The 24,463-nt window shown below is 61.8% G+C and overlaps 1 protein-coding gene across 5 annotated transcripts; it reads left to right on the top strand.

The window, feature by feature from the left end:
- Positions 1–281: 281 nt before the first annotated feature.
- Positions 282–23,744, top strand: CA5A (carbonic anhydrase 5A). 5 transcript variants are annotated; one of them, XR_009400773.1, is made up of 8 exons: positions 290–553; positions 3,227–3,424; positions 14,296–14,414; positions 16,070–16,165; positions 16,299–16,361; positions 20,562–20,717; positions 21,050–21,242; positions 23,022–23,109. XR_009400773.1 is itself a non-coding variant. In XM_059382233.1 (8 exons), the coding sequence occupies exons 1-8, from the start codon at positions 397–399 to the stop codon at positions 23,472–23,474; spliced, it is 942 nt and encodes a 313-aa protein (XP_059238216.1). In that variant the 5' UTR covers positions 290–396; the 3' UTR covers positions 23,475–23,744. The 5 variants fall into 5 exon arrangements, 4 of the variants coding, with proteins under 4 accessions (XP_059238217.1, XP_059238219.1, XP_059238218.1 ...); XM_059382233.1 differs by lacking the exon at positions 21,050–21,242 and adding an exon at positions 23,421–23,744 and having other exon boundaries at positions 23,022–23,120; XM_059382235.1 differs by lacking the exons at positions 16,070–16,165; positions 21,050–21,242 and adding an exon at positions 23,421–23,744 and having other exon boundaries at positions 289–553; positions 23,022–23,120.
- The last annotated feature ends 719 nt before the right edge of the window (positions 23,745–24,463 follow it).

The following is a 24,463-nucleotide window of genomic DNA, read 5'->3' as shown; positions in this document are numbered from 1 at the left end:
AGCCACCCCAGAGTGGGCCCCCAAGAACAGGCCCTCCGCTCTCTCTCTGCTGTGTGCCTCTCGCCTTCTTCCCGGTGCGGGCACCAGCTCCCCGCACTGTTCTCCTAAACCCCTGGAACGCTCTGCTGTTTACCAGATCAAAGCTCAGTGAGCTCGGGGGCGGCCACGGCGAAGGCCGCTTGCCCCAGAGCACCCACCCCTAAGCCACACTGAACGTCACCCAGGATGCTGGGCCAAGCGTGGGTTGAAATTTAACCGTCCGGGTTGCGGGGGTTGGGTGAGTTTCTACACAAAGACGTGGGCCGACCCCATCACACGGCTGTCCTGATCCGAGCAAGCCCAGAGAGTAGGAGAATCACCTCTTTTTACTGGGGTCCGTGGGAGAGCAGACCCAGTATGCTAGGGACCCTGGTATTGGGCAGGAGCCTTCGGAACGCCTCTGGTTTCTCCGCCTCGGTCACGCAGCTGTGGGGGGCCCCCCGCGATCATCCGCGAAGGCCAGAGCGATGCTGCTCCCAGGGTCCCTGCGCACAGAGGAACCGGAGCGACGCTTGTAAGTAGATCCTGGGGTTTCCCCGGATGTGGCCTGACGTTCGGCTGATGCTGTGGTGTCTTCCAGAGCGGGAGGCCATCGGACCGGACCGCTCGGGCTCAGGTTCGCAGTCTCCTCTCCTATGGGCGACCTTGGGCAGTTCCCTTCACCGCAGCTCCCTGGGGCGATCAAGAGGGTGAGAGTCTCAGAAGAAGACAGGTAGGAAGCGCCCCCCAAATTGAGCTGTTGTTAGGAACATCCAGCCCCACCCCCACTCCAAAACCCATCTGGCAGAGACCGTTTTCGACAACAACACCGTAAACAGATCATGGAACCCGCTCGGTCCACAGTCAGCTTCCGTCGGCTGCACCCTGGAGGCACCCGTCCTTAACGCCCTGGGACCTTGGACTCATGCTGCTCCCTTTCTGGGTCTCAGATATCCCCCCCAACCCCCATCAAGAAAAAAAAAAAAAAAAAGAGCTAGCGGTAAGGTCACTGCCGAAGGTCACTTCTGAAATACCAGCGCTTTCCGAGTTGGACGGTTGAAAGGGCTTCGGAGCCAGAGGCTCCCGAGTGTGGGCGCTCGGGACAAGTGACTGGCAGAGGTGAGAGCGGGGACAGAGGCTGCGCTGAGCCCCAGTCCCCACGCCTGTGAGAGGGCAGACTAAGCGTCGCACGGGGTTACGTGAAGACCGCACGACAGGTGTAGAAAGCCTGCCACACACCAGGCTCTCAGTGAACATGACGGAGACTCACTCAGAGCGGGTCCCCGGACGGGCAGTGGCGTCACCCCCTGGGAACTTGCCGGAAATGAAGACCCCGGTGCCCCGCCCTAGACCCACCTGTAAATTTCAAACGGTACAGGAAGGCCCTCCCACCTGCGCCCCCTCCGACCCCAAGTCCCAGAGGCCACTGCTCCGTCTCCTTGAGAGCTCAGCCTTCTGGTGCCTTCCTCGGTGCTCCTAGAACGGGTCTGCACGTTCACAAGACTTCTCAAAAAAACAAAAAGTGACCCCTCTGTGCACGTTGGTCAGCCCCTTGGCTTCCTCCAGTCTCCTCCGGGGACACCTGCACCATTGCCCGTCGGCACCCAGCCCCGCTCTACTACGTGCTTCGACCGGGAAGGGCATCAGGCCACCTAGACCTGAATCCAGCTGTGTGCCCCTCGGCAGCCTCTTAACCTCTCTGAGCCCCGGTCGCGTGGCCTGTAAGAGGTGGGCCATCCCAGCACTTCTCTCGCAGAGCTGTTGGACGCAGACCTGAGGTCGGGCGTGCGGGGCTCAGAACCGCGCCAGGCACCTTGCTGATGCTGGCCCCGTGCCACCCTGTTGGGGGACCTCAGGTGGCACCCAATTTTTAACTACTACCAACCACATTCTCACATGTCCTCACACACGCATGTAGGACACAGTGACGTTCCGTCTAAGTCCGCCCACGCCCTGGCCTCTGGGCTACTTCCAGGCGTCCAAGGTTTTACTCCAGAGTCCACGATGCGCGAGTACGTCCTGCCAAACGGAGACGGGGCTTCCTCGGTCACTGACGCTTCCGGTCTAGTGTTTTGTGTACTGGGGTTTGCAGCGCATTTCCCCGGGGGACAAAAAACAAGTTTGTTCCCAAACAAACTTGGGGTCTCCCTTCTCTGCAAGGATCCGCTCCAGGCCCCCCGGCAGGTGCGCGAAAGCGCAGACGGCATCGAACGTTACAGACACTCCTAAACACACGTCCACGGCAAGTTCACACTGACCCAGTTCGAGATAAACAACACGACTTCTCACAGAGCGGAACAGCTGTCACGTAGACTTGTAGTGAAGCCACGGGCGGCAGGTACTCTCTCAAAACGACTGCACCACACTCCCCTTCCAGCGGGGACGGGAGACGATCCAGCACCCGCAAGGCCGGAGGGCACGGAGTCGATGACGTAGGCACCGTGAGGGACATTGGGCTCTCAGGGCCCAGAGGTGACCGACTATGGGGCAGAGGGAGAATCTTCGGCTTCCTCCCAACCAGACACCTTTGTCGGTCTCCGGAGAGACGCAGGTCACATGTGGGCCACATCTGTGACGTCCAGCCGCCGGCGAGGTCTGCGTGCAGCCCAGCTCCACGCCAGCCTCCCTGTCGAAGGGACGGAAACTAGGGAGGTTCACGGGGTTGTACCATGGACATGACGCAGTCAGGACCTGTGCCGGCTCAGGGGCCTTTGAGGAGAGAACCAACCATGGACAACCCCGGGCTGCTGCTGTGACACTGAGTTACAGCAGGACGCAGCTGGGACAAAAGTCTAGGTTGTCGTCCTCCACGTGTCCGTGGTGAGCAGGAGGCTGGCGGAGACCAGGCTGGGTCTCCAAGGTCTGGTGAACCCTGGTTCCTAGGCCCCGAGATGGCCCGCACGGCAGATGGCCACGGCTCTGCCCAGTGGGCGGGCACGGACTTGTTGTGACCATGACCGTGAATTAAAACCAGACCAGCGCAGCGCCAGGAAGTCAGTGCTGACGGATGGTCGGAGCAGAGTTGGATCCAGGCACCACACGTGTGGGCAGAGCTGTTGGGTGGCCCGGTGGCCCCTGGGCTCCATGTCGGTCCAGTTCCAGACGGCTGTCCCCCCTAGGGGCTCGTCTGTAAGGGTCACTGCCTCCCCTGTGGGGTTAATAATTCCGAGGTCTCAGCAAGGCCTGCCCTTCCTTCTCTCCGCCCCAGGGCACCCCCTCTGGAAGGGCCCGGCCTCTGTGCCCGGAGGCACCCGGCAGTCCCCTGTCAACATCCACTGGAGGGACAGCGTCTACGACCCGCAGCTGCAGCCCCTCAGGGTGTCGTACGCCGCGGCCAGCTGCCTGCACGTCTGGAACACCGGCTACTTCTTCCAGGTGGAATTCGACGACTCGGCCGAGGAATCAGGTGAGCCTGGGGCAGGGGAGGAGGTGGGGTTGGGGGACCTTCCTCTTCTCCTGTCCCAGCCCGAGAGCGGCGCTATGCTGGGCGGGGAAGGGGCCCGGGGCTTTGCTTATGCACAGTGTTTGGGGGGCAAGGAGCAGAGGTGTCTCAGCGTTGCCGGACGGGGAGACGGTGCTCAGGGTCAGGGTTAGGATGCCCACCCCTGACGTTCGCCGGACATTCCAGGGGCCGGTCAGGAAGAAAGGAGAGGCCCATAGAGACATAGAACATGGCACATCACAGCAATAATGGGCAGGTCCGGGCGGGAGGGAGAGGGGAAGCGGCCCTGGAGCCTAAAGGCAGAGGTAGAAGAAAATTGTGCCGACGACGAGGCCTGGTACCCTCCCGGCTTCCCGGCTTTTGTCTCACGGACTGCCGGCTGCTGGGGCGGGGGGATGGCGGGGAGGAGCGCAGGGCACTGTAGCAGGGGAGGGGAGGGGAGGGCTGGGGCGGGGAGACAGGGAGGCCCTGAGGGCGGCCCCAGGAGTCTCCAACCGCCTGCCGATCTCAGCACCCCGCCAAGGGCTTCATGTGGACCCTGCCCTCACGGGCTCCCCAGCATACCGGGGGTAGGACAGGGGCTCTGTCGGGGCTGGGAAGGCATTTGTATCTGGGCTGCTGCTGGACTGCGTCTGGGGTTCCCTCAGCACATGCCGATACCCCCTGAGCCCTGCGCAGGCCGAGCGTCTGTCCTTTTTCCGGGAGCGGGGATCGGCGTCCACAACACAATGGCAGAGGCATCCTCCGTGAGACCATCCCACCGAGGGTTTTCTGGGCGTCCCCAGAGGGCATTACTTCACACGTGACATCACAGCTCGTTACTGGGCAGGGGGTGGTCCACGTGTCCCCCGTGACTCCGCAGAGAGGCCCCGAGGGGGCTCGAGTTCTCTCCGAGACTAGTGTCATTTCCCCGTGATTACCCCAGCCCCGTGGGCAGCTGTGTGCGGCGTCCTGGGAGGGCTTCCAGGGAGCCTCCGCACCTGGGGACCCCCAAACACCACTCAGTCCCAGGTCCTCGCTGGGCCAGCCCTCCGCCCATCCGCTCCCGCAAGCCCCGTCATCGGACTCTGGGACCCACTGCCCGGCGAGGACGTGAGCCGTGCGAGGGCAGGACGACTGTTTCATAGGAAGCGTCGCGGGCACTCAGCCCGCTGATAGGTGAACCCGAGCGGGGAGTTAGCGAAGCGAGCGAGCCCCCAGTTCTTCCCCTGGAGCTGGAGAGCAACGCGCCCGCCTCCACGGCTGTCGGGGGACAAGTGAGACCGCCGCAGGGAAGCACTCGGCCTCGCACAGCGTCGCGTGGACCAGCTCCCAAGGTGGGCTGCCACCACCTGCTCTGGCTGCTTCCTCCATGGTCTGCAGCAGGACCGTGGAGCCGATGTGGCATCTCCGAACACAGGCCCCAGCGTGCCTCCACCAAAGTCAGGGGCAGGTCCGCCCCGCCCTGTGTCCTGGCTCTGTCGCCACACCTGGGCTTGGACGCCTCGAGATTCTGGGTCACTCAGCCCGGGAGACGCCTGAGCCTGCACAGCGCCCACATCGGGCCCCCGGAACCACGCGTAGGCCGCACACCAGCCTTGCTGGGGAGGGGCTGGACGACGGGCGGAGGCCCGGCTGGATGCACAGGAATGGCCTGGGCCGGGCCCTGCGAGGCGCTTCTCAGACATCGGGGCCCACCTTTCCAGGTGACCCCTCTGCTCCTCCAGGCAAGAAGGGAGCGGCGGCCTGTGTGCCTGGAGCTGCTTGCGGGGACCCCCGTGACGCTTCCTGCATGGCACATGGCTTGCTGAGTGCCGGGGACCAGAATGCCAGCGCCGGCCGACACTTACAGGGAGGCACTTCTGGAGGCACGAGACGGGCTGAAGGAGAAGGGGCAGGCCGCGTGCCGGGAGCACCGCGAGCACGGCAGCCGGCCGGGGGCACGACCCTGTCTGCTCCGTGTGCCGGCTTGTCTTCCGGCCCGTGTCGGTCTGTGCCAAGCTCAAATTCCCAAGGAGCAAACTAAAATCGGACTTTCAGGTTTAATGGGCTTTGGATCATTTTTTTAAAATTTTATGCAGCAACTTTAAAAGACTGAATGAAGAATCCCAGGTCCTGGGGCGGCCTGGGCGGCTCGACCGGCGGCGCGTCAGCTCTTTATCCCAGCCCAGGTCCCCATCTCAGGGTCCGGAGCTAGAGCTGCCTGCTCCAGGCTCTCTGGCTACCGCTCAGCGGCGAGTCTGCTGGGGGTTCTCTCACCCTCGGCCGCTTCCCTACCGCGCTCCCTCAAAAAAAAAAAAAATGAGTAGTAATAGGTCCTGAACTTTTTTTAAAAGATTTTATTTATTTATTTGACAGAGATCACAAGTAGGCAGAGAAGCAGGCAGAGAGAGAGAGGAGGAAGCAGGCTCCCCGCTGAGCAGAGAGACTGATGCCGGGCTCGATCCCAGGACCCTGAGATCATGACCTGAGCCAAAGGCAGAGGCTTAACCTACTGAGCCACCCAGGCGCCCTTCAAAGATTTTATTTATTTATTCATGACCAACAGAGAGAGAGAGAGAGGCAGAGGGAGAAGCAGGCTCCCCACTGAGCTGGGAGCCCGACGTGGGACTCAATCCCAAGACCCCGGAATCATGACCCAAGCCAAAGGCAGAAGCTTAAGCATCTGAGCCCCCAGGCACTCCAGTTCCTGAACTTTCATTGTGTGCTTAATAGTCATGGGAATATACTAATGACTTAGAGAAAAACGGATGCTGTTGGGGACGAGTTACTACAGAGCTCACACTCTTCTAGGATTATTATGCGTAGTTATGGGTCTTTCTGATACCTGTAGAGCAGATTTATTTTCCTTTAAGTCACAAAATAGAAAAGCTGTGAAGGCTTGGACTTCTGCGTGTGCTAAGAGACATTGATTTGACAGAGTCGCTCCCACTCCCAGGGAAAGGGTCTGGCGGCTGAGCGAGGCACTCATGCCGCCCTCGGTCAGGGGAGCCCCTGGAATGCTGACCTGCGTGCCCAAGACCCAGAGCGCCGGGACGCTGGGGGAAGTGGGGGTCCCCGCGGACACCGCGATGCTGTTGCTGGAAGGGGAAGGCTCGCCTCCCTCGGGTGAAGGACAGTGTGGCCCCGACAGACCCACAGTGGAGAGGCTCAGTGTCCTCACTGCCTTCAAGGGGTGACACAGGCTGAGGGAAGAGCGGTGTGTGGAGGGTCGGCGCGAGCCGCGTTCCTGCGCGTGGAAAGCTCGCGTCCCCGCCCCACGTCCGCCTTCCCCGGCCCCTTCTCCTTGCCTGTGCTTTGCTCGTACCAACGTGAGCTCCTTCCCACGGCTGTTTGCTCCCGTTTCACAGATTAAGAGAAATGCCGCTCAGAGATTCTCATGGCCGAAGGCCACCGAGCCCTCGAGACGGGATTCTCTGTCCTCCAAAGAAGGCAATTTTAGGAGCACGAGCCTCTGGGGGGAAGTCTGTATCCAGCATCCACAGAGACCAGGCGTGAAGCTGACCCCGCGTGAAGGAAGGAGAGGTTAGCGCCTGGCGAGAAGGTTCTGGGCTCCTGGTCAGGTCCCCAGAGAGCCAGCAGCCAGCTCAGGGTCCCAGCCAAGTCCATGTCCAGTGAATGCCCCCCAACGGGACACTGGGACTGCCATCCCTCAGCCAGCAACCAGCAGCCCACACCCGACTCTCGGGACGTGTGTGTGCCGGTCAAGGGTGAATCTGTTGCTCTGATGTTGTAAGGGCGTCTCACCGCATGGGTGTCTTGGACTCTGGACGTTCCTGTGTCCTTTGGGAGATCAGGGTCAGATATGAGGCTGGCAGAGAACACTATTACAGATCATAATTATCCCTAAAATCACAAATCCAAGCCTCCTCTGGGTTAAGAGTTTCCCCCTCTTGAATTTTCACACGGAGTATAGTTCATCGACTTGGGCATGGCCCGTCCGCGCAGCCGCCTCTGCTTCAGGGATCCGTCCAGGGGCGGGCGTGCAACTCCTGTCAGACCACTGAGCGCCAGAATTCTCCTGGGAGATGCTGGAAGAGGATCCCTTCCTGCCGGGGATGTGCCACGCTCAGCTGCACGCCGGGGCCCCTGGTCTTCAGAGAGCGCAAAGCCAAGAGGTGGAGAGAAGCCGAAACCACCGCTGGAGCCTCTCAAAGCAGCTGTGCCTCAGGCGGACCAGCCCCCGCACCAATAAATCTCTCCTTTTTGCTTAGGTCAGTTTAACGAATGCTTCTGGCCCTTGTTCCCAGCAGCCCTGATCCAGACGGCCCCAAACAGTGGCTGCGTGAGAGAGAGGAATTGGGAAGGATACACGTGTCGGGGACCGGAGCTCGTCCGGTGCCGTCTGCCCCAGTGCGAGGCAGAGGCAGACAGAGCCCAGAGGGGACAGTCAGAGCTCGGTGTGCGGAAACTCCCACATGGGCCTGACCCTTCAAACGGGCTCTGCAAACACCGGTCGATGTCCGGCAACCGGCCTTCCAGGACTTGGGGAGCGGCCGGAAACCCTTTGTAGTCTTTGCCCCTTTCCCGGGCATAAACACCCCCACTCGGCCGGCTTCCAGCTCCCAGCACGGTCGGATCCCGAGGGCGGCATCCTCTGAACAGGGCACGACATCTTTTGGGGTTTCGGAAACTCCGCTCAGGCTGGCAGGAGCCAAGGAGAGAGCCATTCCTGGGCTCAGATCCTGAGAAGTCCTGGGTGTGTCCGGGTCGGGTGGCGGGACCGGGTGGCGGGGCGACGACCCCTGAAGGAATGAAGGAACAGAATGGAAGTCGGGAAGCTCCCCATGGGCTCTGCCTCGCCGCGGTGGGGTCCTCCCAGGCTGGGGACGCCCAAAGCCGAGCGCCCGGACTCCCGCTGCTCTGGTTCCCTTCCACCCGAGTGGTTGGGGGAGGCCGGGCCTCCGCCCCCACAGCTGTGTGGCTCCGGCCCCAGGGCTGATCCTCCAAGCCCAGTGTGGCCGCTGAAGCCCTCACGGCGAGTGAGTGAGGACGAGCCCGCCGGGGAGCCAGGTGCTGTGTGCCCAGAAGTGGGGGTGGTCGGGGCGGGGAGGCGCACTCCACACTCTCGCCACTGGGCCTGACGTGCCGCTGCCGACCCTGAGGGCCCTCCCCGGACGCAGGGGGCCTTTCGGAGTCCCACGACTTCCGGGCCTGATGCAGCCAGGCCTGTGTGGTGACCTGGCCCTGACCCCCACTTTTTGGCTTCTCCACCACCTTCTCAATCTGGTTCAAAGGACCCACCCTCCCAACCCGCCCAGCCACAGACCGAAAGAATTATCTGGGTGTCTCTCCCTGGCCATATAAATTACTAGATAACCCCCCCTGTGGCTCACGTCCACCCAGGCCGATCTGGTTTTACTTTACTTGTCATTCTCCCAAAAGCCCAGTTTCCTCTTTTCCTTCTCCTACTCGAGTTCCCAGGCCCCACTCCCCTGTCCCAGGCTCGATTCCCAGCCCCCCACCCCGACTTCCACACCTCCTGCCTTCGCTCACCTCCGCTGGAAATTGGGGACTGCCAGGAGCAAAGAAAATTTAAAAAGCACCTGAACAACGGACCGCGCCAAAACACACGCAGGAAGAAGCTGAGAATCAGGAGACGGGAGATGCGCCCACAACCCACCCCGCCAAACCCCTGGACAGACGGAAGGAAGCGCCTCGGGAGTGGGGAACGTACAACGTGGAGAATTAACACTGCAGAGTCCGGGATCGCTCGGGCCGGGTCCCTCCGACAGCTACTGCCAGAAACCCAGAGCCAAACACAACCAGGAGGCCCAGACATTTTCCGTCGGCGCGGAAGGTTCCAGCACTGTCTCCAGCGGGCGAGTGCTTGGAGATTAGTGCTGGCCAGGCCAGCGCTGCTGAAGAACAGAGGCAGAGACCGCGGAGCCTTCCAAGGAACGAGAGATGGGGGGGAGGTGGCGCTGAGGGCCAGGGAGGAGGGGCTGGCGCAGGGGCCGCAGGACGGAGAGCTTCCCAGAAGGGGAGGCAGCGAGGGGGGAACCCGGGAAAGGCAGCGTCCACCGTCGGACACCCCTCCCCACGCACACACTGCCTGACCTGGGGAGCGCCCTTGCCCCAGCCCCACAGGGCGACCCTCCCCTCAGGGTGTCGCCACAGTCACCCCCGCCGGATGGGGTCGGCCAACCGTGTGCTGACTGGGTGCGGGTTTTATCTCATTCCGTCCTCCCAAGTACCCCAAGAATCGGAAACTGTTCCCACTCAGGGACAGGGACACCCTCACCCGACGCTCAGCCCAGGGCTGTTTCCACACCCTGCGCCGGGCTGGCGGCCGGCCGTGCGGGCTGGGGCCTCGCAGGGCAGAGCCTGAGGCCGGGGAGCTGAGGCGTCCGTCCCGTGCAGGCCCCGTCCTCCTGCGAAGGGGAGTGCAGGGCACGGGCGGGGGCGTCCCCACACGCCAGCCCGGTCTCCGGTGGGGGCGGGGCCTGCACTGCGTCTCTGCCCCGAGGTCGGTTACTGCTGAAGGTGGGGTGAGGGTCCCACTGGGGCAGAGGTGTGTGGCAGAGAGGAGGGAGAGAAGCCGTGAGGTCTGACGTCAGCACGAACGCGTCCCCTGAGCTCTCTGACCCTCAGTCCCCTCCTCTGGGAGGCGGAGATCGGATCGGAACAGGCTAGGGAGGATTTAAAGAGGGTCCTGGGGAGCGCGTGGCACCCTGCCCGCTGAGTTACCCCTGGGGTGACGCACTGCCCTTCACCGGACAGGAAAGCTGCCCCGGGAGGCGCTGCCTCCACTAGAGGGAGCACGGAGAGGGCCGAGAGGCAGCCCCGAGAGGCAGCCCCGCCCCGCTGCATCTCCCTGCTCTCGCTCTAGGACCCCGACTCCAGGTGCTTGCGTGACCCTCACTCAACTGGCCACGGGAGAAAGGCCCCCTCCTGACATGTGGGCAGCCCCCCGAGGGTCACTCTCAGGGACAGGAGCGGGCAAGTAAGGCGTGAGGCACTAAAGCGCTCCCCACATCCAAGTGGATGCTTTTCCAATTTTCTCTTTAAAGAGTTTGCTTATTTATTTGACAGAGAGAGAGAACAAGCAGGGGGAGTGGGAGAGGGAGAAGCAGGCTCCCCACTGAGCAGGGAGCCCGATGCCGGGCTCCATCCCAGGATCATGACCTGAGCCGAAGGCAGACGCTTGACCCACTGAGCCCCCTAGGAGCCCCTCAAAGTGGATTTTAAGTCACTTGTAAAGTGGGGCCAATAACAGCCTTTGATCCCCTAAATGACCGCTGGTCACCACCCCCCAGTGCCAAGAGATTCCCCCCGGGCCTGGCTCCTGAGAGCAGAGAAGTTCATGAGCCTTCGCCAGCGAGATCAGTGCCCACCGCACACCCGGGAGCACCGCTGACGTCTGCTTCTGCCCTGGAGACAGACCACGGTGCTGGGCCAGGCGCCTGCAGGAGGCGTGAACAGAGGGGTCCCCGGGAAGGGGTCCTGTGCGGTCACCAGCAGGCCCGCGGCGATGGCGATGACGGCGGACCGCAGACGGACGTGCCCGGGATGGGGATCGGAGATGGGATCGTCACAGTTCTGTCCTGGGGGAGGTTTTCTACCACAAATTGGTAGAGGCCCCAGCAAACGGGAACCCTCTTTGCCGAGGTGGGCCAGAGCCCCGGGGGCCAGAGGGCGGCCTTCCACACTTCATTCTCCTGCGGAAGCAGATGGGCAGGACTCGGGCTGCTGGGACACTGCGTCAGAGTCGGCGAGGAGTTCTGAGGGCAGCTTCACGGTGGGGAGAGCGTGGGGCCGTGTCCATGGGCTCCAGTCCTGTGCTGTGCAGGGGGGTGACCTTGGAAAAGGCTCCTGACCTTGTAGCTCTCCACCTACCAAAGAAGGAGTAGAAGGCGCACCCACAAGCCCCTCCCGTCCCGTGGCTTCCCACCCCGGCTTGGGTGTGGACAACCTGGGAGATTCTTCCGCAAGGGCGCTGTCGGCGGGGCTCTAGCAGGTGTCCAGCTAGGGTGGACCGAAGCCGCGTCCAGTTAGTATCACGCGTTCAGGGACCTTATACGTGAGCCTACAGAGCATTCTAAGGTGCTTGAGCAGGAAGGGACCACAAGAACCTTCCAGCTGGGAATATTTTTTAACAGATGACATGAGTCCGTGCGGGTTTGGTGACCGTTGAGTCCCCAGCGTCATCGCCATGACAGCCCTCGGCCCGGCACTGTGCCGCCGCCACCTCCGTTTAACCACCTGCGCTTACTGCCCAGGTGGGGGAGGCTGAGGCTCAGACAGTGAAGGTGAGGCAGGGGTAAGCCACAGGCCCAGGCAGGCCTAGGCATCGTTCCTGCCGTCTGGCACTCTGGTTCTGGAAAAGACGAGGTCAGCCTGCGCGGGTAAGCGTGTTACTGCCCGGGGCACCTCCTGCAGGGAAGTTGCTGGGACGAGCCGCACACTCACCCCCAGGCTTGCCTCACGGTCGCGAATGGGTGCATCTGGGGGCATGAGGTCTCTGGCTGGCCAGTGCTACGAAGCTCCATCACACCACGGATAGAAGGTGCCGGACGCCAGCAAGCAGAAAGATTCCCACGGCCCCGCTTCGGGGTCCTGTAATTTCCTGAGACTGTGTTTTCTGCTTGGAAGGGCAGCGTGGAAAAGGTGTGGTGGGTTTTGGTGTGGGACCTGGGCTCAAGTCCTAGCTCCTGTTGCTGGGATGCCCAGCAGCCCGCCTGCCCTCTCCTGCTAAGTTACGGCGTGACACAACCGCAAAGGCCAGTGGGCTCAAGTTCCTCTCCCCTCCAGGGGAGAAAAATCAGCCCCCTTTGTCATCTGAGCCACAGAAAATCGCTATTAAAGCCTTGTGATTCCAAGCCCCCGGGAGGCCTTCCGGACCGCAGAGCGACTCCTTCATGCTCTCATGCTGTGGCCACGGAGAGATTCAGGCTTTGGGACTTAGGATGTTTTTTATATGCTTCTCTCCGTGTATTTCTTTTTTTTTCATGAACTTTTTTTTTAAAGATTTTATTTATTTATTTGACAGAGAGAAATCACAGGTAAGCAGAGAGGCAGGCAGAGAGAGGAGGAAGCAGGCTTCTCGCGGAGCAGAGAGCCCGATGCGGGGCTCGATCCCAGGACCCTGGGATCATGACCTGAGCCGAAAGCAGAGGCTTTAACCCACTGAGCCACCCAGGCGCCCCTCTCCGTGTATTTCTAATAACGGAGGTATAACTCACGTGTGTGCGCCCAGGAGAGTAGATCCCCTCCTGAAACCGTAGCAGTCTGCGACCAGACGAGAACCTGATGAGGCCCGAGACCAACAACCCTCATTTTCGAGTAAAGCGGCGAGCAGAATCCTGGACTGAATCTGGTTTCAACTTTACCATTCAGCCTTTTCTGCTCCTTATGATGAAGTTCTAGAACCTAGGTGAGGTTCGGTGGGCTGAGGTCCGGAGCCGATGACCAAGAAAGAATTCTTGAGACATCTTTGGTGCAAAATGGTGGTTTATTAAAGACCGGGCACAGGACCTGTGGGCAGGAAGAGCTGCTGCCCAAGGTTGTGGGAGATGGTAGGTTTTGTACCCTGCGGTTGGGGAAGGTGTGGGGAAGGGAGTTTTCATATGCTAAAGAGGGCCTACAGGTGCCAGGATGTCCCAGGCCTGCCGGAGGCCTTGCCCTTGCTGCTGGATCAATGTTGTCTTTAGACCAGCCATTAACACCAAGATAGTTGGGAGACTTTTTGGTGGGATGTCCTAATCCTGCTATCAATCGTCTTTGTTAGTGAGATTTAGGACATTTGTAAGCCAAGGGAGACTCCTGTCTTGCAGGATTGTGAGCTCTGCAAGTGAACTATTTGCTTATTGTTCAGGGCAGTCAGGGCTGCCTGAGGAATGTCACACGTATGACTGAGAGGGAGCGGATGGAGAGGGGCACAAGGTGCCAGCTTTTGCTTTGTCTTCAGCCAGCCACGTGCTCCCTCGTCACTTACACCGTTTATGGCCGAAACAGGACTGAAAACCGCACCAGCCAGCAGCCTCCGTCAGTAGCAGTGGTCACACAGAGGAGCCGGTGTGGGTGCCCCGGCCTGGGGTCTGCCGGTGGGTGCGGGGCTCCAGACCGGCCCCCAGCCCCGTGGCCCCGAGCTCCCCTCAGCTAAAAGCAAGGGACATCGCAGTCCCCATTCTGTCGGTAGCAGCACTGACGGAAATCTGCTAGCCACGGGCGACCAGGGCGAGGCCAGGCGTGCCTGTGGGATTCTCAGCCTCACCCTGGGCTCGGGACGCTGGAGAGCCAGGGTCCCCATCACGGACGCTCCTGTCTGCTGACAGCTCTCCAGGAGGCCATGCCGGGTACTTAGGGTGACGTAGAAGAGAGCCTACCAGTAAGTGCTGGTCATAGAGAGACGCCATGGGGCGGGGGCCGCCTGCGGGTCAGCGCTGACGGGGAAGGCAGTGAGCCGTCTCAGAATTTCTTCTCGTGAACGTTTCGCTCGGGATATACTTGTTTACGGAATTCCTCGGTGGTGGAATTCCAGCTGCTCCTTTTTCATTCAAAAGACATCATTTTTTTAGATTAAAGAAAATTCTGGAAACCTTCTAGGACTGCAGCGAGTCTCGGAAAGGGTTTCCTCCGGCTTCTGGCCGCCCCGCAGGGAATGGGGTCCCTGCCGCCACCTGGTGGCAGCGCTGGCTTCTGCACATGCTCTGCCCGCTGGGGCCGGGGACAGGGACCGAGGTGAACACAGACAAGTCCCACCTCCCACGGGGCCCACCTTTCGGTTTGTCCTTCCTGCAGGACATCAGTCTTTCCAGAGTGTGACCCCCCCGTGTGGTTAGACGCGCTCCCCGCAAAACCCAGTCCAACGCAGAGACACACCAACACTCGAGTCCCGCTGGTCTCGTTTCCAGGGATCTGCGGCGGCCCCTTGGAAAACCACTACAGGCTGAAGCAGTTCCACTTCCACTGGGGAGCGACGGACGAGCGAGGCTCGGAGCACACGGTGGACGGCCGCGTGTACCCAGCAGAGGTTGGTAGATGTGCTGGCCGCAGCTACGTGGCTGCTTTCTCCGTCCCGGCCTCGTGTGGAGGGCGGAGGGTGACCGGCCGGCTTGGTTGCCCAGGAGGGGAGCATTCCCCGGACACGGGACTCTGGGGGCTCAGACCGGAGCAGTGGGTCGCCCTACGCTTCAGTCACACAGCTGTCCTAAGACCAGGGTACCATTCACACTTTAGTCTAACAAAAGGAGAGACCGAGGTTCTAAGCGGCTCTGTGACGTGCCAAGGTCGGTCCCTGGGATTCAGGAGTCGCTCCCTCTGCCATGTGCCGGGTACTGGTCAGTGCTGGACTAGAAGCTTCTGGTCCTTCGAGGCACTTGGGGCCTTCGATGGAGACCTGAAAATCCTTACAAACAGAGATCATCTTCTTGAAAGGACGAGACGTTGGCCTCGTTCCAAAATGGGACTCTGTAGGGAAAATCGGTAGGGATAAATGTTGGGAGTTGGTGTTCGTAGCTATGACAGGGCAGCAGGGGAATCACCCCCATATTTTAGTGGCCCTGGAGGAACTGTTCAGTGAGACCCTGTGAGGCCGTCACCCCAGATCCGATGGTGAACAACCGGCCACATTCACTCGATCACTCCTCTTTCCACACTCCCGTCCCTCCGTCCACCCACCGACCCCCCGAACGAGGCTTTAACAGAAGAGGTCGCTGCAGAGGGAGCAAGACCGGAACCTGGGCCCGCCGGCGGCTCTCCCTGAGTGAGCCGAGCGGGGGCTGCCGGCCCCATTCTGGCCAGGCCTCTGGCCCATGTGGGGGCGTCCGTTTCCCGCCGCGCTTCGAAGGTAAATCCACTTCGAAGCTGGGGTCTCTGAAGGAAGCTGCCTGCAGCCAGGCCCAATGCCCCGACTGGAGTACCCGTGGACCCCACACTCTTGGCAAGGCCCCCCAGCCCTGGAACCGAGCAGCTGCATGGAGAGGGTCTTGGTGACCACGACAGGCTGTGGGCTTTCTGGACTGTTGGTGTGGACGTGGAGCTTGGGTGGCCATTCTAGCCCAGCTCTCATCCCGTAGAAGGACCTCTGTGTAGACACCCGGGCCCCTTCTTTGGTCTGAACCAAGCTCGGCCTCGGGAGGACGTCACACGGAACCCAGGGCAGGCCCCGGCACTAGGCTTCCCCTCTTCCCCGGCCCGTCCTCTGCCGCTCATTTAAATCGTGGCCAGCGGACCAATCCCGATGCCGAGTTTGGGCTCGGCAAAACCCGAGGAGGGACGGAAAACAGGGGCCTCGGTGAGGTTCCAGAGAGAATGACGGACATGGGGAGAAGAGCAATTCGGCTGGCCTTGGTCACATTAAAAATCAGGTGTCGTTTATCCGAAACTCAAATTTAAATGAGCGTCCCGGAGCCGGTCTGGCAGCCTCGCTCGGGTTTCTGGGAGAGAGGACACCTTCCCGCCACCAAGTCCCACGTCCCCCCGTGAAGCCGAGCCTCCTTCCCCTTCCCCGGAAGCGCCCAAACCCTTATTTTCTGCGGTTCTCGCTGGGGAGCCCCAGACAGGCCACACGCCTGAATCCAGTCAAACCGGTAAAGGGAGCAATGGGCGCCGGGTCCGGCCGGGGAAGGAGGAGCAGCTGCGGTCTGGCCATCAGGACCGACGTCCTGCGTTTCTCCTCCCCTCCAGCTGCACTTAGTTCACTGGAACTCGGTGAAATACCGCAATTACACAGACGCCGTAGTGGGGGAGAACGGCGTGGCCGTGATAGGCGTGTTTGTAAAGGTAACTTCGTCCGGGCTCCCCCCCAACCGTGAAGCAGGGCACCCCCGCCCGTGCAGTGGGGCGTGGGGAGTGGGCTCGCCCGCCCGCCCGCCCGCCACCTTCTGCAGCGGCCCTTCCCGTCTGTGCCCTGCAGCTGGGGGCCCGGCACGAGGAGCTGCAGAAGCTGGTGCGAGTCTTGCCGGAAATAAAGCTTAAGGTAAGGGGCGGTCGGCACCGCCGGAGGAGCGCGTCCGCTAGAGGGATGGCTCGTTCGCAAGGGCGAGAGATGGGTTGGGTGGAAGGGTCTGGCCGAGGGCGGGTCTGAGGCCCATCCTACGGCTGGGACCCCCGGGCTCCCTCCAGCGTGTCTCCAGTGAGCTCAGTCCCTGCCGCCCGTGGGCCCCTCCCTCCTCAGTACAGGGGGTGCTGGACGCCGTCTGAGCTTCCCCAAATCCAGCCTGTCAGGCAGCGTCTTAAGGTTTCTGCCGTGTCCGCCTGTCGTGGGCACTATTCACTACGTAGCGTTTTTCCTTCAACGGATCAGTTCGGAAGAATCTTTCCACTTGTCCGCACTGAGGACATCTACCAGGATAATGTCTGTCTTAAAACCGACGGCAGTAAATACCCAACCGTCGTCCAGGGGTGCGCACACACATGCCACCTGCCACCCGGGAGAACAGGGCGGCCGCGGGAAGGGAGCAAGCTGCCCCCGCCGGCCCGCTTGCCCAGCGAGCGCGTCGGCTCCCCTGCAGCCCCTCGGTGGTGCTCGGAGCTCAGCTGACAACAATGTGGCTTTTCTCCGGCAGCAGCTGAGAAAGGACATGAAATTCCAAAGAGATGTCGTTCGTTTGTTTGTTTGGTACCGAACAAAAGAATTCCGGGACGCGAGGAGTCCCGGGGGTCCCTGGATGGGGACGGATGGGCCCGGACCTGTCGCAACAATGGCCCGAGCGGCTCCAGATGAAAGCCGGGGGCCAGCCCTTCCTCGGCGGCTTCGCGGGGTCTGTTTGATGTGGGCGGTGTGTTCCCCTTGATGTTGACCTCGGGGCTGGCCCCGAGGGACCAAGACCAGATCCCCCCCTGCTGCCCCGTCCGCAGGTGCAGGAACTTCCCGAGGTCAAGGTGCCGGGAGCAGCCCTTCCCCGCTGGTGCGCAGCCAGAGTCAACGGAGGCTGTCTTCCCCATGCGCCCGCCTCCCCCACGGCGTGGCCTCCACCTCTCGGTGGGAAGGGAAGGACCTGGCCGCAAGGGGCTGTTGACTCTGGGGTCTGTTCTCCTTCCACGGAAGCTCTGGGGCGCGTCTGGTCCCCCACGGCCGTCTGGGAAAGCCGCACGGGAGAAGGGGTGTCAGCGAGGGTGACGGGGGAACCGTCTGGGCCTCACTTCTGGGCCTGACGCTCGACGTTGGGCCTCACGGGCGTTTGGGGGGTGGGGACCCAGTTAGACTCAGTGGCCCCTCTCTGTGCCCCATGCGGGGTGCCCCCAACACCTGGAGCCGTTCTTCACGTGGGCCATGTTAGACTCCGTCTCCGTGGCCTACCGTTCTGTGGTCTTGACAAACACGCCGTCATGGATCCCCCCAACGTTCTAATTGGTGGAAAGCGGCGGTGGGTGGACGCCGCAGCCCCCGCCTCCAGCTGTCGCCCCTACCCCCACTCCCGCGGCCCCGGGAAGGAGGGACAGCCAGCACGGGGGTGGGACAGGCTCCCGCAGCGTCTGGGCGCTGCCACCAATGACATGGCTTTGGGAAGGTCAGTTCTGCGTACCCTACGCTCCTCTTCAGCAGAGTAGAGACCCGTCGGGCAGCGGGTCTGAAGCTTGGCCCTTGTGGCCTGCAGGGGGCAAGGGGAGGGCATGGATTCGCCTCAGCACTCCCCACCCCGGCACTTCTCGGGTCTCGTCCCAAGTTCTCCTGTGACCCCCTTCCCTCGCAGTGTCACCATAGCACGCAGGGTGACATCATCGGCCTCGCAGGGACCGGGAGTCCCGACACGCCACCCCACACGGGAGCTCGAAGGCGTGACCCTCAGTGACATTCCGGCCCCCGAGGCCGCAGAGCATTTCTTTCTGTGTAGGGCGTGTCCGGGACGGGCATACCCGAGGGGATGGAAAGCGGGTCGGGGGCAGGCCAGGGTGGATGGGGGAGGCGGGGGCAGGCCTGGGGTTCGTTTCTGAGTGCGGGGCTGTGCTGCGCTGACCTGACCGTGGGGATGGCTGCCGGCGTCCATCTGCGAACGCCCTGAGAGCCGGAGCACGGGGAGCTTAGGAGGGGAGGGTCCCGCGCTGTGCGAATGTTTCCATATGGCTGTTCGCAGGGCAGTAGCGAGACAAGGAGTCCCACGGTGCGCGGACTGGCGCGGGCGGCGGGGGCGGGGGCGGGTGGGGGGACGTGGCTCCCGACCGCACAGCCAGCCGCTCGCCTAAGGGCTGCGTGTCTACCTGGGGGTCGGTAGTTAGGGGACAGTCGGGCCTCTGGGGCCCCAACTCCTGTGTCTAAAGGCAGGGGAGGGGCTGGACCAGCAGGAAGGCCTCCTTCCCTGGGGACGAGCACGTCTGCTCCGTGCCTGGACCCTCCTACAGTCCCGCCCCGGGCCCAGTCTGCAGGTCCGGGACCTCGGCGCTGGCTAGTGCAGTGTTGTCCCAGGCCTGCCCCCTCGGCCTTTGTCTCCCTGGCTTTGCAGAGCGGTAGGGGCCACTGCCCTGAGCCTGCCATCCCCAGGGACCCCAAGAGATGCTTTCGACACTGAGCAGCAGCCTCCGGCTGGAGAACACAACCTACATCTGCTCCCCTTCCCTCGTCCTGCACTGTGCTAAGTGGCTTCCGGATCACGGCCCCAGGACTCCTGCCCCTGTTGGCAGATTTCTTCAGGGGACCCCTAGTCCTGGGCAGAAGCAAGAGGGTCCCCTCCTGCAGGCTCCCTGGCCCCCACCTCTTTACTGCTTTGGTTTCTCACTCACTCCTTCCAGCCAGGTGGCCTCTGTGTTATTCCGCAATCCCTTCAGGCCACACCCTGCCTCAGGGCCTTTGCACTGCCTCTGCCCAAGTCCCGGAAGGCCCTTCCCCCAGGAACTCGCTGGCCTCCTCCTTCACCCCTCCAAGTCTTTACTCAAACTTCTCCTTCTCTATGAGGCATTGAGGACCATCCCTCCTAACACACAGCCCTACCCCCAGGCATTTCTGATCCCAGAGCCCCACTCCATCCCGCTTACCATGGTGGGAACAACCTGATATTTTACTTTGTGTGCGATCTGCTTTTCTCCAGTAAAAGGTGAGTCCCGTGAACGTGGGTAGTTTGTCCTGTCTGATCCTGCCCCGCACCCACCCCGTGCCTAACATAGAGTAGGGCGCACACCACATAGCTGTGGCGAATGAATGAAGGTCCTGCCCCATCCATGCCCTCCGGAGCACAGAGCAGCGGCTTTCCCCGATCCTTTGATGAAGGCCGGAAAGCCAGTAGACACGGATCCTGACCAGAGCCTGCCACGCAGGAGAGGTGCTGACGTGAGCCCCCACTTGGCTGCAGCCCAGGGAGCGACGCTCAGCAGTTGAGACCAGCGTCCAGAGGAGAATCCTGGCATAAAGGTCAGGGCAGCCTGCTTCAAAGAGACCAACTGTCCAGGAAGCGTAGTATTTTCTGGGGCAGCCACGATGGGAAACAGTCTGGTGGTTCCTCAAAAACTTGAATACAGAATGACCGTGGGACCGAGTGCGTCCACTTCTGGATATGTCCCCCCAGTAACCAAAAGTAAGGTCTTGACATGTTCCCAAGGGCATCACCCACAATAGCCCAGAGGGACAAGTAACACAAGTCTCTCTTTGGGGATGAGCGGAGAAGCAAAACGCGGTCCGTCCATGCAGCGGATTATTAGGAAGGCTATGCGGACACCTGCCCCGGCGAGCGGGGTCAGCCTGTCACAGCAGGACTGACACCGTGCGCATCCCACTCACGGAGGCCCCAGGAGGAGTCGGGTCCAGTCTAATGGGGACAGTTTGCCTGGGAAGATGGGAACGTCCTGGAGTCAAGTGGTGCTGGTGTTCGTATACGCGGACGTGCTCGGAGCCACAGGACCATAGGCTTACATGTGGTTAGGATGGTCGGTTTCATGTTACGTGCGTTATTTTACCACCATTTCCAAAAATGACACATTTTCACACCGGAGGTACGCGAGCGTGTCTGGAAAAGGAACCTGTAAGTATGTGACGGGCGGGCGTCCCTGCCGGGCCGAGGGCGGTCACGTCTTCCCGCTTCCACGGGTGACAGCCGTGGCCTTGCGGTCTTTATCCCAGAAACGAGCTCAGCCCGTGAAGGCCTTGTCGCCCGGATGAAGACGGGGCACGGTCCCCCTCCCGCCTGCCCCCCCCGCCCCCGCCCCCGTCGCTGCCTGAGACCTGACGCCCGTGGTCTTGGTCCCGCAGGGTGCGCGGGCCGCCGTGGGCCCCTTCCAGCCCTCCTGCCTCCTGCCCGCCTGCCGGGACTACTGGACCTACCCGGGCTCGCTCACCACGCCTCCGCTCAGCGAGTCGGTCACCTGGATCGTCCAGAAGCGGCCCATCGAGGTGGCTCAGGACCAGGTGAGCGGGGCCCAAACCAGCGTGGGGACGGGACTGAAGCCGTGCGGACACGCTGCGAGCAGGGGTCAGGGTTTCCTCGTCCGGCGCGGTGTGGATGTCCCCCCGCGAGGACGGTCCTGTGGAAACAGGAGCTGGGTGGACCGGCGCGCTCGGGCTCGGTCTGGTTTCGGTGGCTTCGAATTCAGGCTCTGCGAGTCTCCCTGACGACAGACCGCCGTGCGGGGTCGGGGCTTGGCTCTGGTGTGTGTCGGGCTACGGCTACTTTACCAGAACAGAAGTGACTTAGACCCGGGATATGGGTCCCCGTCATGGGACCTCATGGGTGTTTGCAGGTGAACAGATTAACCGAGGAAGGAGAATGTCCGTGACTTTTACAAAGCCGTGGAAGAAGGTGGGCCGTTGGAGGAGAAGAGATTTCCGAGTTTGTCCCCCTACGTGGGACGGTACAACGGTCGAGGTTTCTGAGGTCCCTCGCACAGGCTGTACTAAGTTCTATACGTTGAGAGAAGATTCCAGAATGATTAGGTCAGTCAGCTGCTACTACAATAATGCTACTTAACAAATCACCCCAAAACCCAACGGCTCCTAACAAGCATCTCTTTTTCCTGCTTGTGGGTCTGTGGGTTTTCTGTGGATGGCGGGTGTTGGTGGTTTGGGTCGGGCTCAGTGTGTCCCTGCTCCTTGGACCAGGGGTACCCAGAACGGAGTCCATGGCGCATGACAGAAATGCAGAAGACCGGCAGACCCCACACGCTGCCCTCCCGCTGGCCACGGCAGGTCCCGGTGGCTGAGGTCCATGGGCGGTGCGGGGAGAGGAGCGCGAGCTCACGGAGCAAAGCCCTGATCTCGCAAACAGACTTTACCAGAAAGCCAACGCTGGCTGCCCCAGGGTCTTTGCGGGGTTCTCATTCCCTTCCTCTTCCTTTTCCAAAGAGTGCCCCCAGCCCCAGCCCGCCAAAGTAGGAGGAGATCACTTGCTTACATTTTTAAAACCTAGAGTATCCTTTTTCTGGAAATCTCGAGTGTGCGGGGACAGCCTGTCTGCGTTGGGCATTCAGAGTCTGGGGAAGACAGACACACACGCAGCGAGCTCGCCGCTGCGGCCACCGTCCCCGGGCAGGGCAGGCCTTCCCCGCCCGTCGCGCGTCTTCCTCCTGAGGCTCCGGCCTCACGATGCCACGAATATCCTCTCAGGCAAAAGTCACCGAAGGACGCTGTTTGCCCTGGAAGGCGGAATGATCCCGTCTTCTCCCACAGCAGGACTGTTAGGGACACAAGGAGGTCGCTGGTCGAGAAATGGCCCCGGGCCACCCAGCCTCGTCCTGTCACTCAGTGCACCTGTTGTGAGCCCCCTCGAGTGCCCAGGACGGCGGCCGCAGGGGTTGGACTCGGGTAGCAGCAGCAGCAGTGACGGACACTGAGGGTGGTGTCCGCGCTGCCCTGCCGTCTGGGGGAGAGACAAACAGGAGTTAACCCTTTGAAGACGGGAGCACGTATGACAGAGCAGTGCTGAGTGGGACTGTCCCCGGGGGCCGGTGGAGAGACGCTGCTTCCTGAGCGAGCCGTGCAGTGCGCCGTGGGCTGAGCACCGGGAGCCGATGTCCTCCATGCCCTCCGCGACTCTGGGGCAGCCGCCGGCTCGCTCCCCCCGCGGTCGCTGTGCACACACAGCCCCCAGCTCCCTGGGCCATCGAACCTAGCTCCTAGGCGCACCCTGAGGACAAACGAGGTGACCGGAAGTGGACTGGCAGCTCCTCCAGCGAGACTCGAGTCCGTGGTCGCCGCCTCCCACACGTCCTCACTTGACCGGGGCTCCAGGTGTTCGGTACCTGTGGCCGTGTGGTGACTCCCAGTCACCGCCGGCATCCCCCAGAGCTGCAGGGGTCAGAACATGGGGCGGGTCCAGCTTGGGATCCCTCCTGACCTTGCAGTCATGTGTCTGGGGGGGCTCCGAAGGCTTGAGCCAGGCCGGAGGCTTGTGGTCAAGGTGGCGTCTCGGTGGCCGGCACGCTGATTCTGGCTGGCGGCTGGGGGCCTCAGCACCTCCCGCAGGCGCCACTTGGATGTCCTCACAACATGGCAGCTGGCTTGTCCAGGGCAAGGGTGTTGGAGACCAAGGCGGAAGCTTTGATGCCTCTTCTGTCCCCTCCACCACCTCGTGCTGGCCATGCGCGGCCATCTCTGATTCAGCTTGTTGGGGTGGGGGTGGGGTGCCGAGCGTGTGTGCGCAGGGCAGGAGGGCCACGTGGGAGCTGGGTCACACCGCACCTGCACCCCGCCCACTCTGGCTACTCTCCGTTACAGCTGGCCGCCTTCCGCACGCTCCTGTCTTCTGCGCTGGGTGAAGAAGAGCGGTCCATGGTGGACAACTACCGTCCACTTCAACCCCTGATGAACCGCAAGGTCCGTTCCTCCTTCCAGGCTGCGGAAGGGGGCATCTGAGCGGATGTCGCCTCTGACGCTAAACACAGAGAAAGAGATCGTTGTTCCAGTCCTCGTGCTCTTCAGCTGCAGGGAAAGGAAACCACTTCAAAGCAGCTTCAGTGGGGGTGGGGGACAGAAATGTGGCACGCGGGGTAGCTCGGGGCCCATGGTGGGGCCCAAGCGAGCCCCCGCTGACGGCTGACCCAGGCCGCCAGCCTGGCCTCTGTCTGTCCACACAAACTTGTCTCAGACAGGCGCCCTCTGTGTCTCCACACGCAGAGGGATGGGAACCCACATGCATCTTCCCGGCCTCCAGACTCCTGGATGTCTTGATGTCCTGGGGCAGCCATGACGTATGACCGCAAACCAGCGGGCTGACTCAACGGCAGTGCGTTGCCTCCCAGCTCCGGAGGCTAGAAGCCCACACTGGTTCTGCCGGGAAGCTGGCAGGCCACCACGGCTTCCAGGCCTGCCCGGTCCCCGGAGGTGGCCTGCGTTCCCTGCTTGAGGCCCAGGGGTTCCCGGTGTGGCCTCTCAGGACCCCGTGCCATTGAGCTATGGTCCTTCTGCTTTTTAAAAAAAATTATAGTGAAACACACACGGCATCGGGTCTGTGGTGCTTATTGCGTTCAGAACATTGTGCAGCTGCCCCCACTGCCTGGCCCCAGCACCCACTTCAGAGTGGGAACTTTGCCCCCTCCCGCGTCCAGCCTGTGGCAGCCGCCCTGCCAGGGTCTGTCTCTGGACTTCGACGGTGCTGGAGTAAAGCAGAAGCGGAGCCGTACGGTATCTGCGCTCCCGCGTCCGGCTTCTTCCCCTCGGCGGCCCGTCCCCAGCGTTCACCCATCTTAGAGTCGGGGTCAGACCTTCCTTCCTCTGTGCGGCTGAGGAACGTCCTGACGGTGAGGGCCAGTGTCACAAATATTCCCCTGTGGTGGCCAGGCCACCTCGGAGCAAGCCCTCGTGTCGTCTCCCAGCGTGACCTTCCCGCCTGCTGCACGGTGGGGGGCGGCGCGGCACAGAGCCTGGCACGCTTCCTCCCTCTTCCTTCCCTAAGTAGCCTTTCTCCCCCCTAAAGTAAGGAGGTATTACTTGTTTATGTTTTAAAACCTCGGGGTCTCTTTTTCTCTGGAAATGTCAAGAGCACGGAGACGGCCTGTCTCTGCTGGGCGCTCGGAGCCCAGGGATGGACAGACACGCGGCAAGCTCGCCGCCACGGCCCCCGTCCCCGCACAGAAAATACGGAATCCGTAGAGATACAGCAAAAAAAAAAAAAAAAAGAGAGAGAGAGAGAGAGAGAGAGACAGAAAAGAAAAGAAAAA

Source organism: Mustela nigripes, chromosome 17 (genome assembly GCF_022355385.1).
Source record: "Mustela nigripes isolate SB6536 chromosome 17, MUSNIG.SB6536, whole genome shotgun sequence".
Taxonomy (NCBI): Eukaryota; Metazoa; Chordata; class Mammalia; order Carnivora; family Mustelidae; genus Mustela; species Mustela nigripes.
Note: the sequence above shows the minus strand (reverse complement) of the source record. Positions and strands in the feature narration are given on the sequence as shown.

Excerpts from the sequence above, each read along its gene's own strand:
- CA5A (XM_059382233.1), top strand. The coding sequence starts at position 397 with ATGCTAGGGACCCTGGTATTGGGCAGGAGCCTTCGGAACGCCTCTGGT. Across the intron at positions 3,425-14,295 it reads CGACTCGGCCGAGGAATCAG|GGATCTGCGGCGGCCCCTTG; the intron begins GTGAGCCTGGGG and ends TCTCGTTTCCAG. Across the intron at positions 20,718-23,021 it reads TCGAGGTGGCTCAGGACCAG|CTGGCCGCCTTCCGCACGCT; the intron begins GTGAGCGGGGCC and ends TCTCCGTTACAG.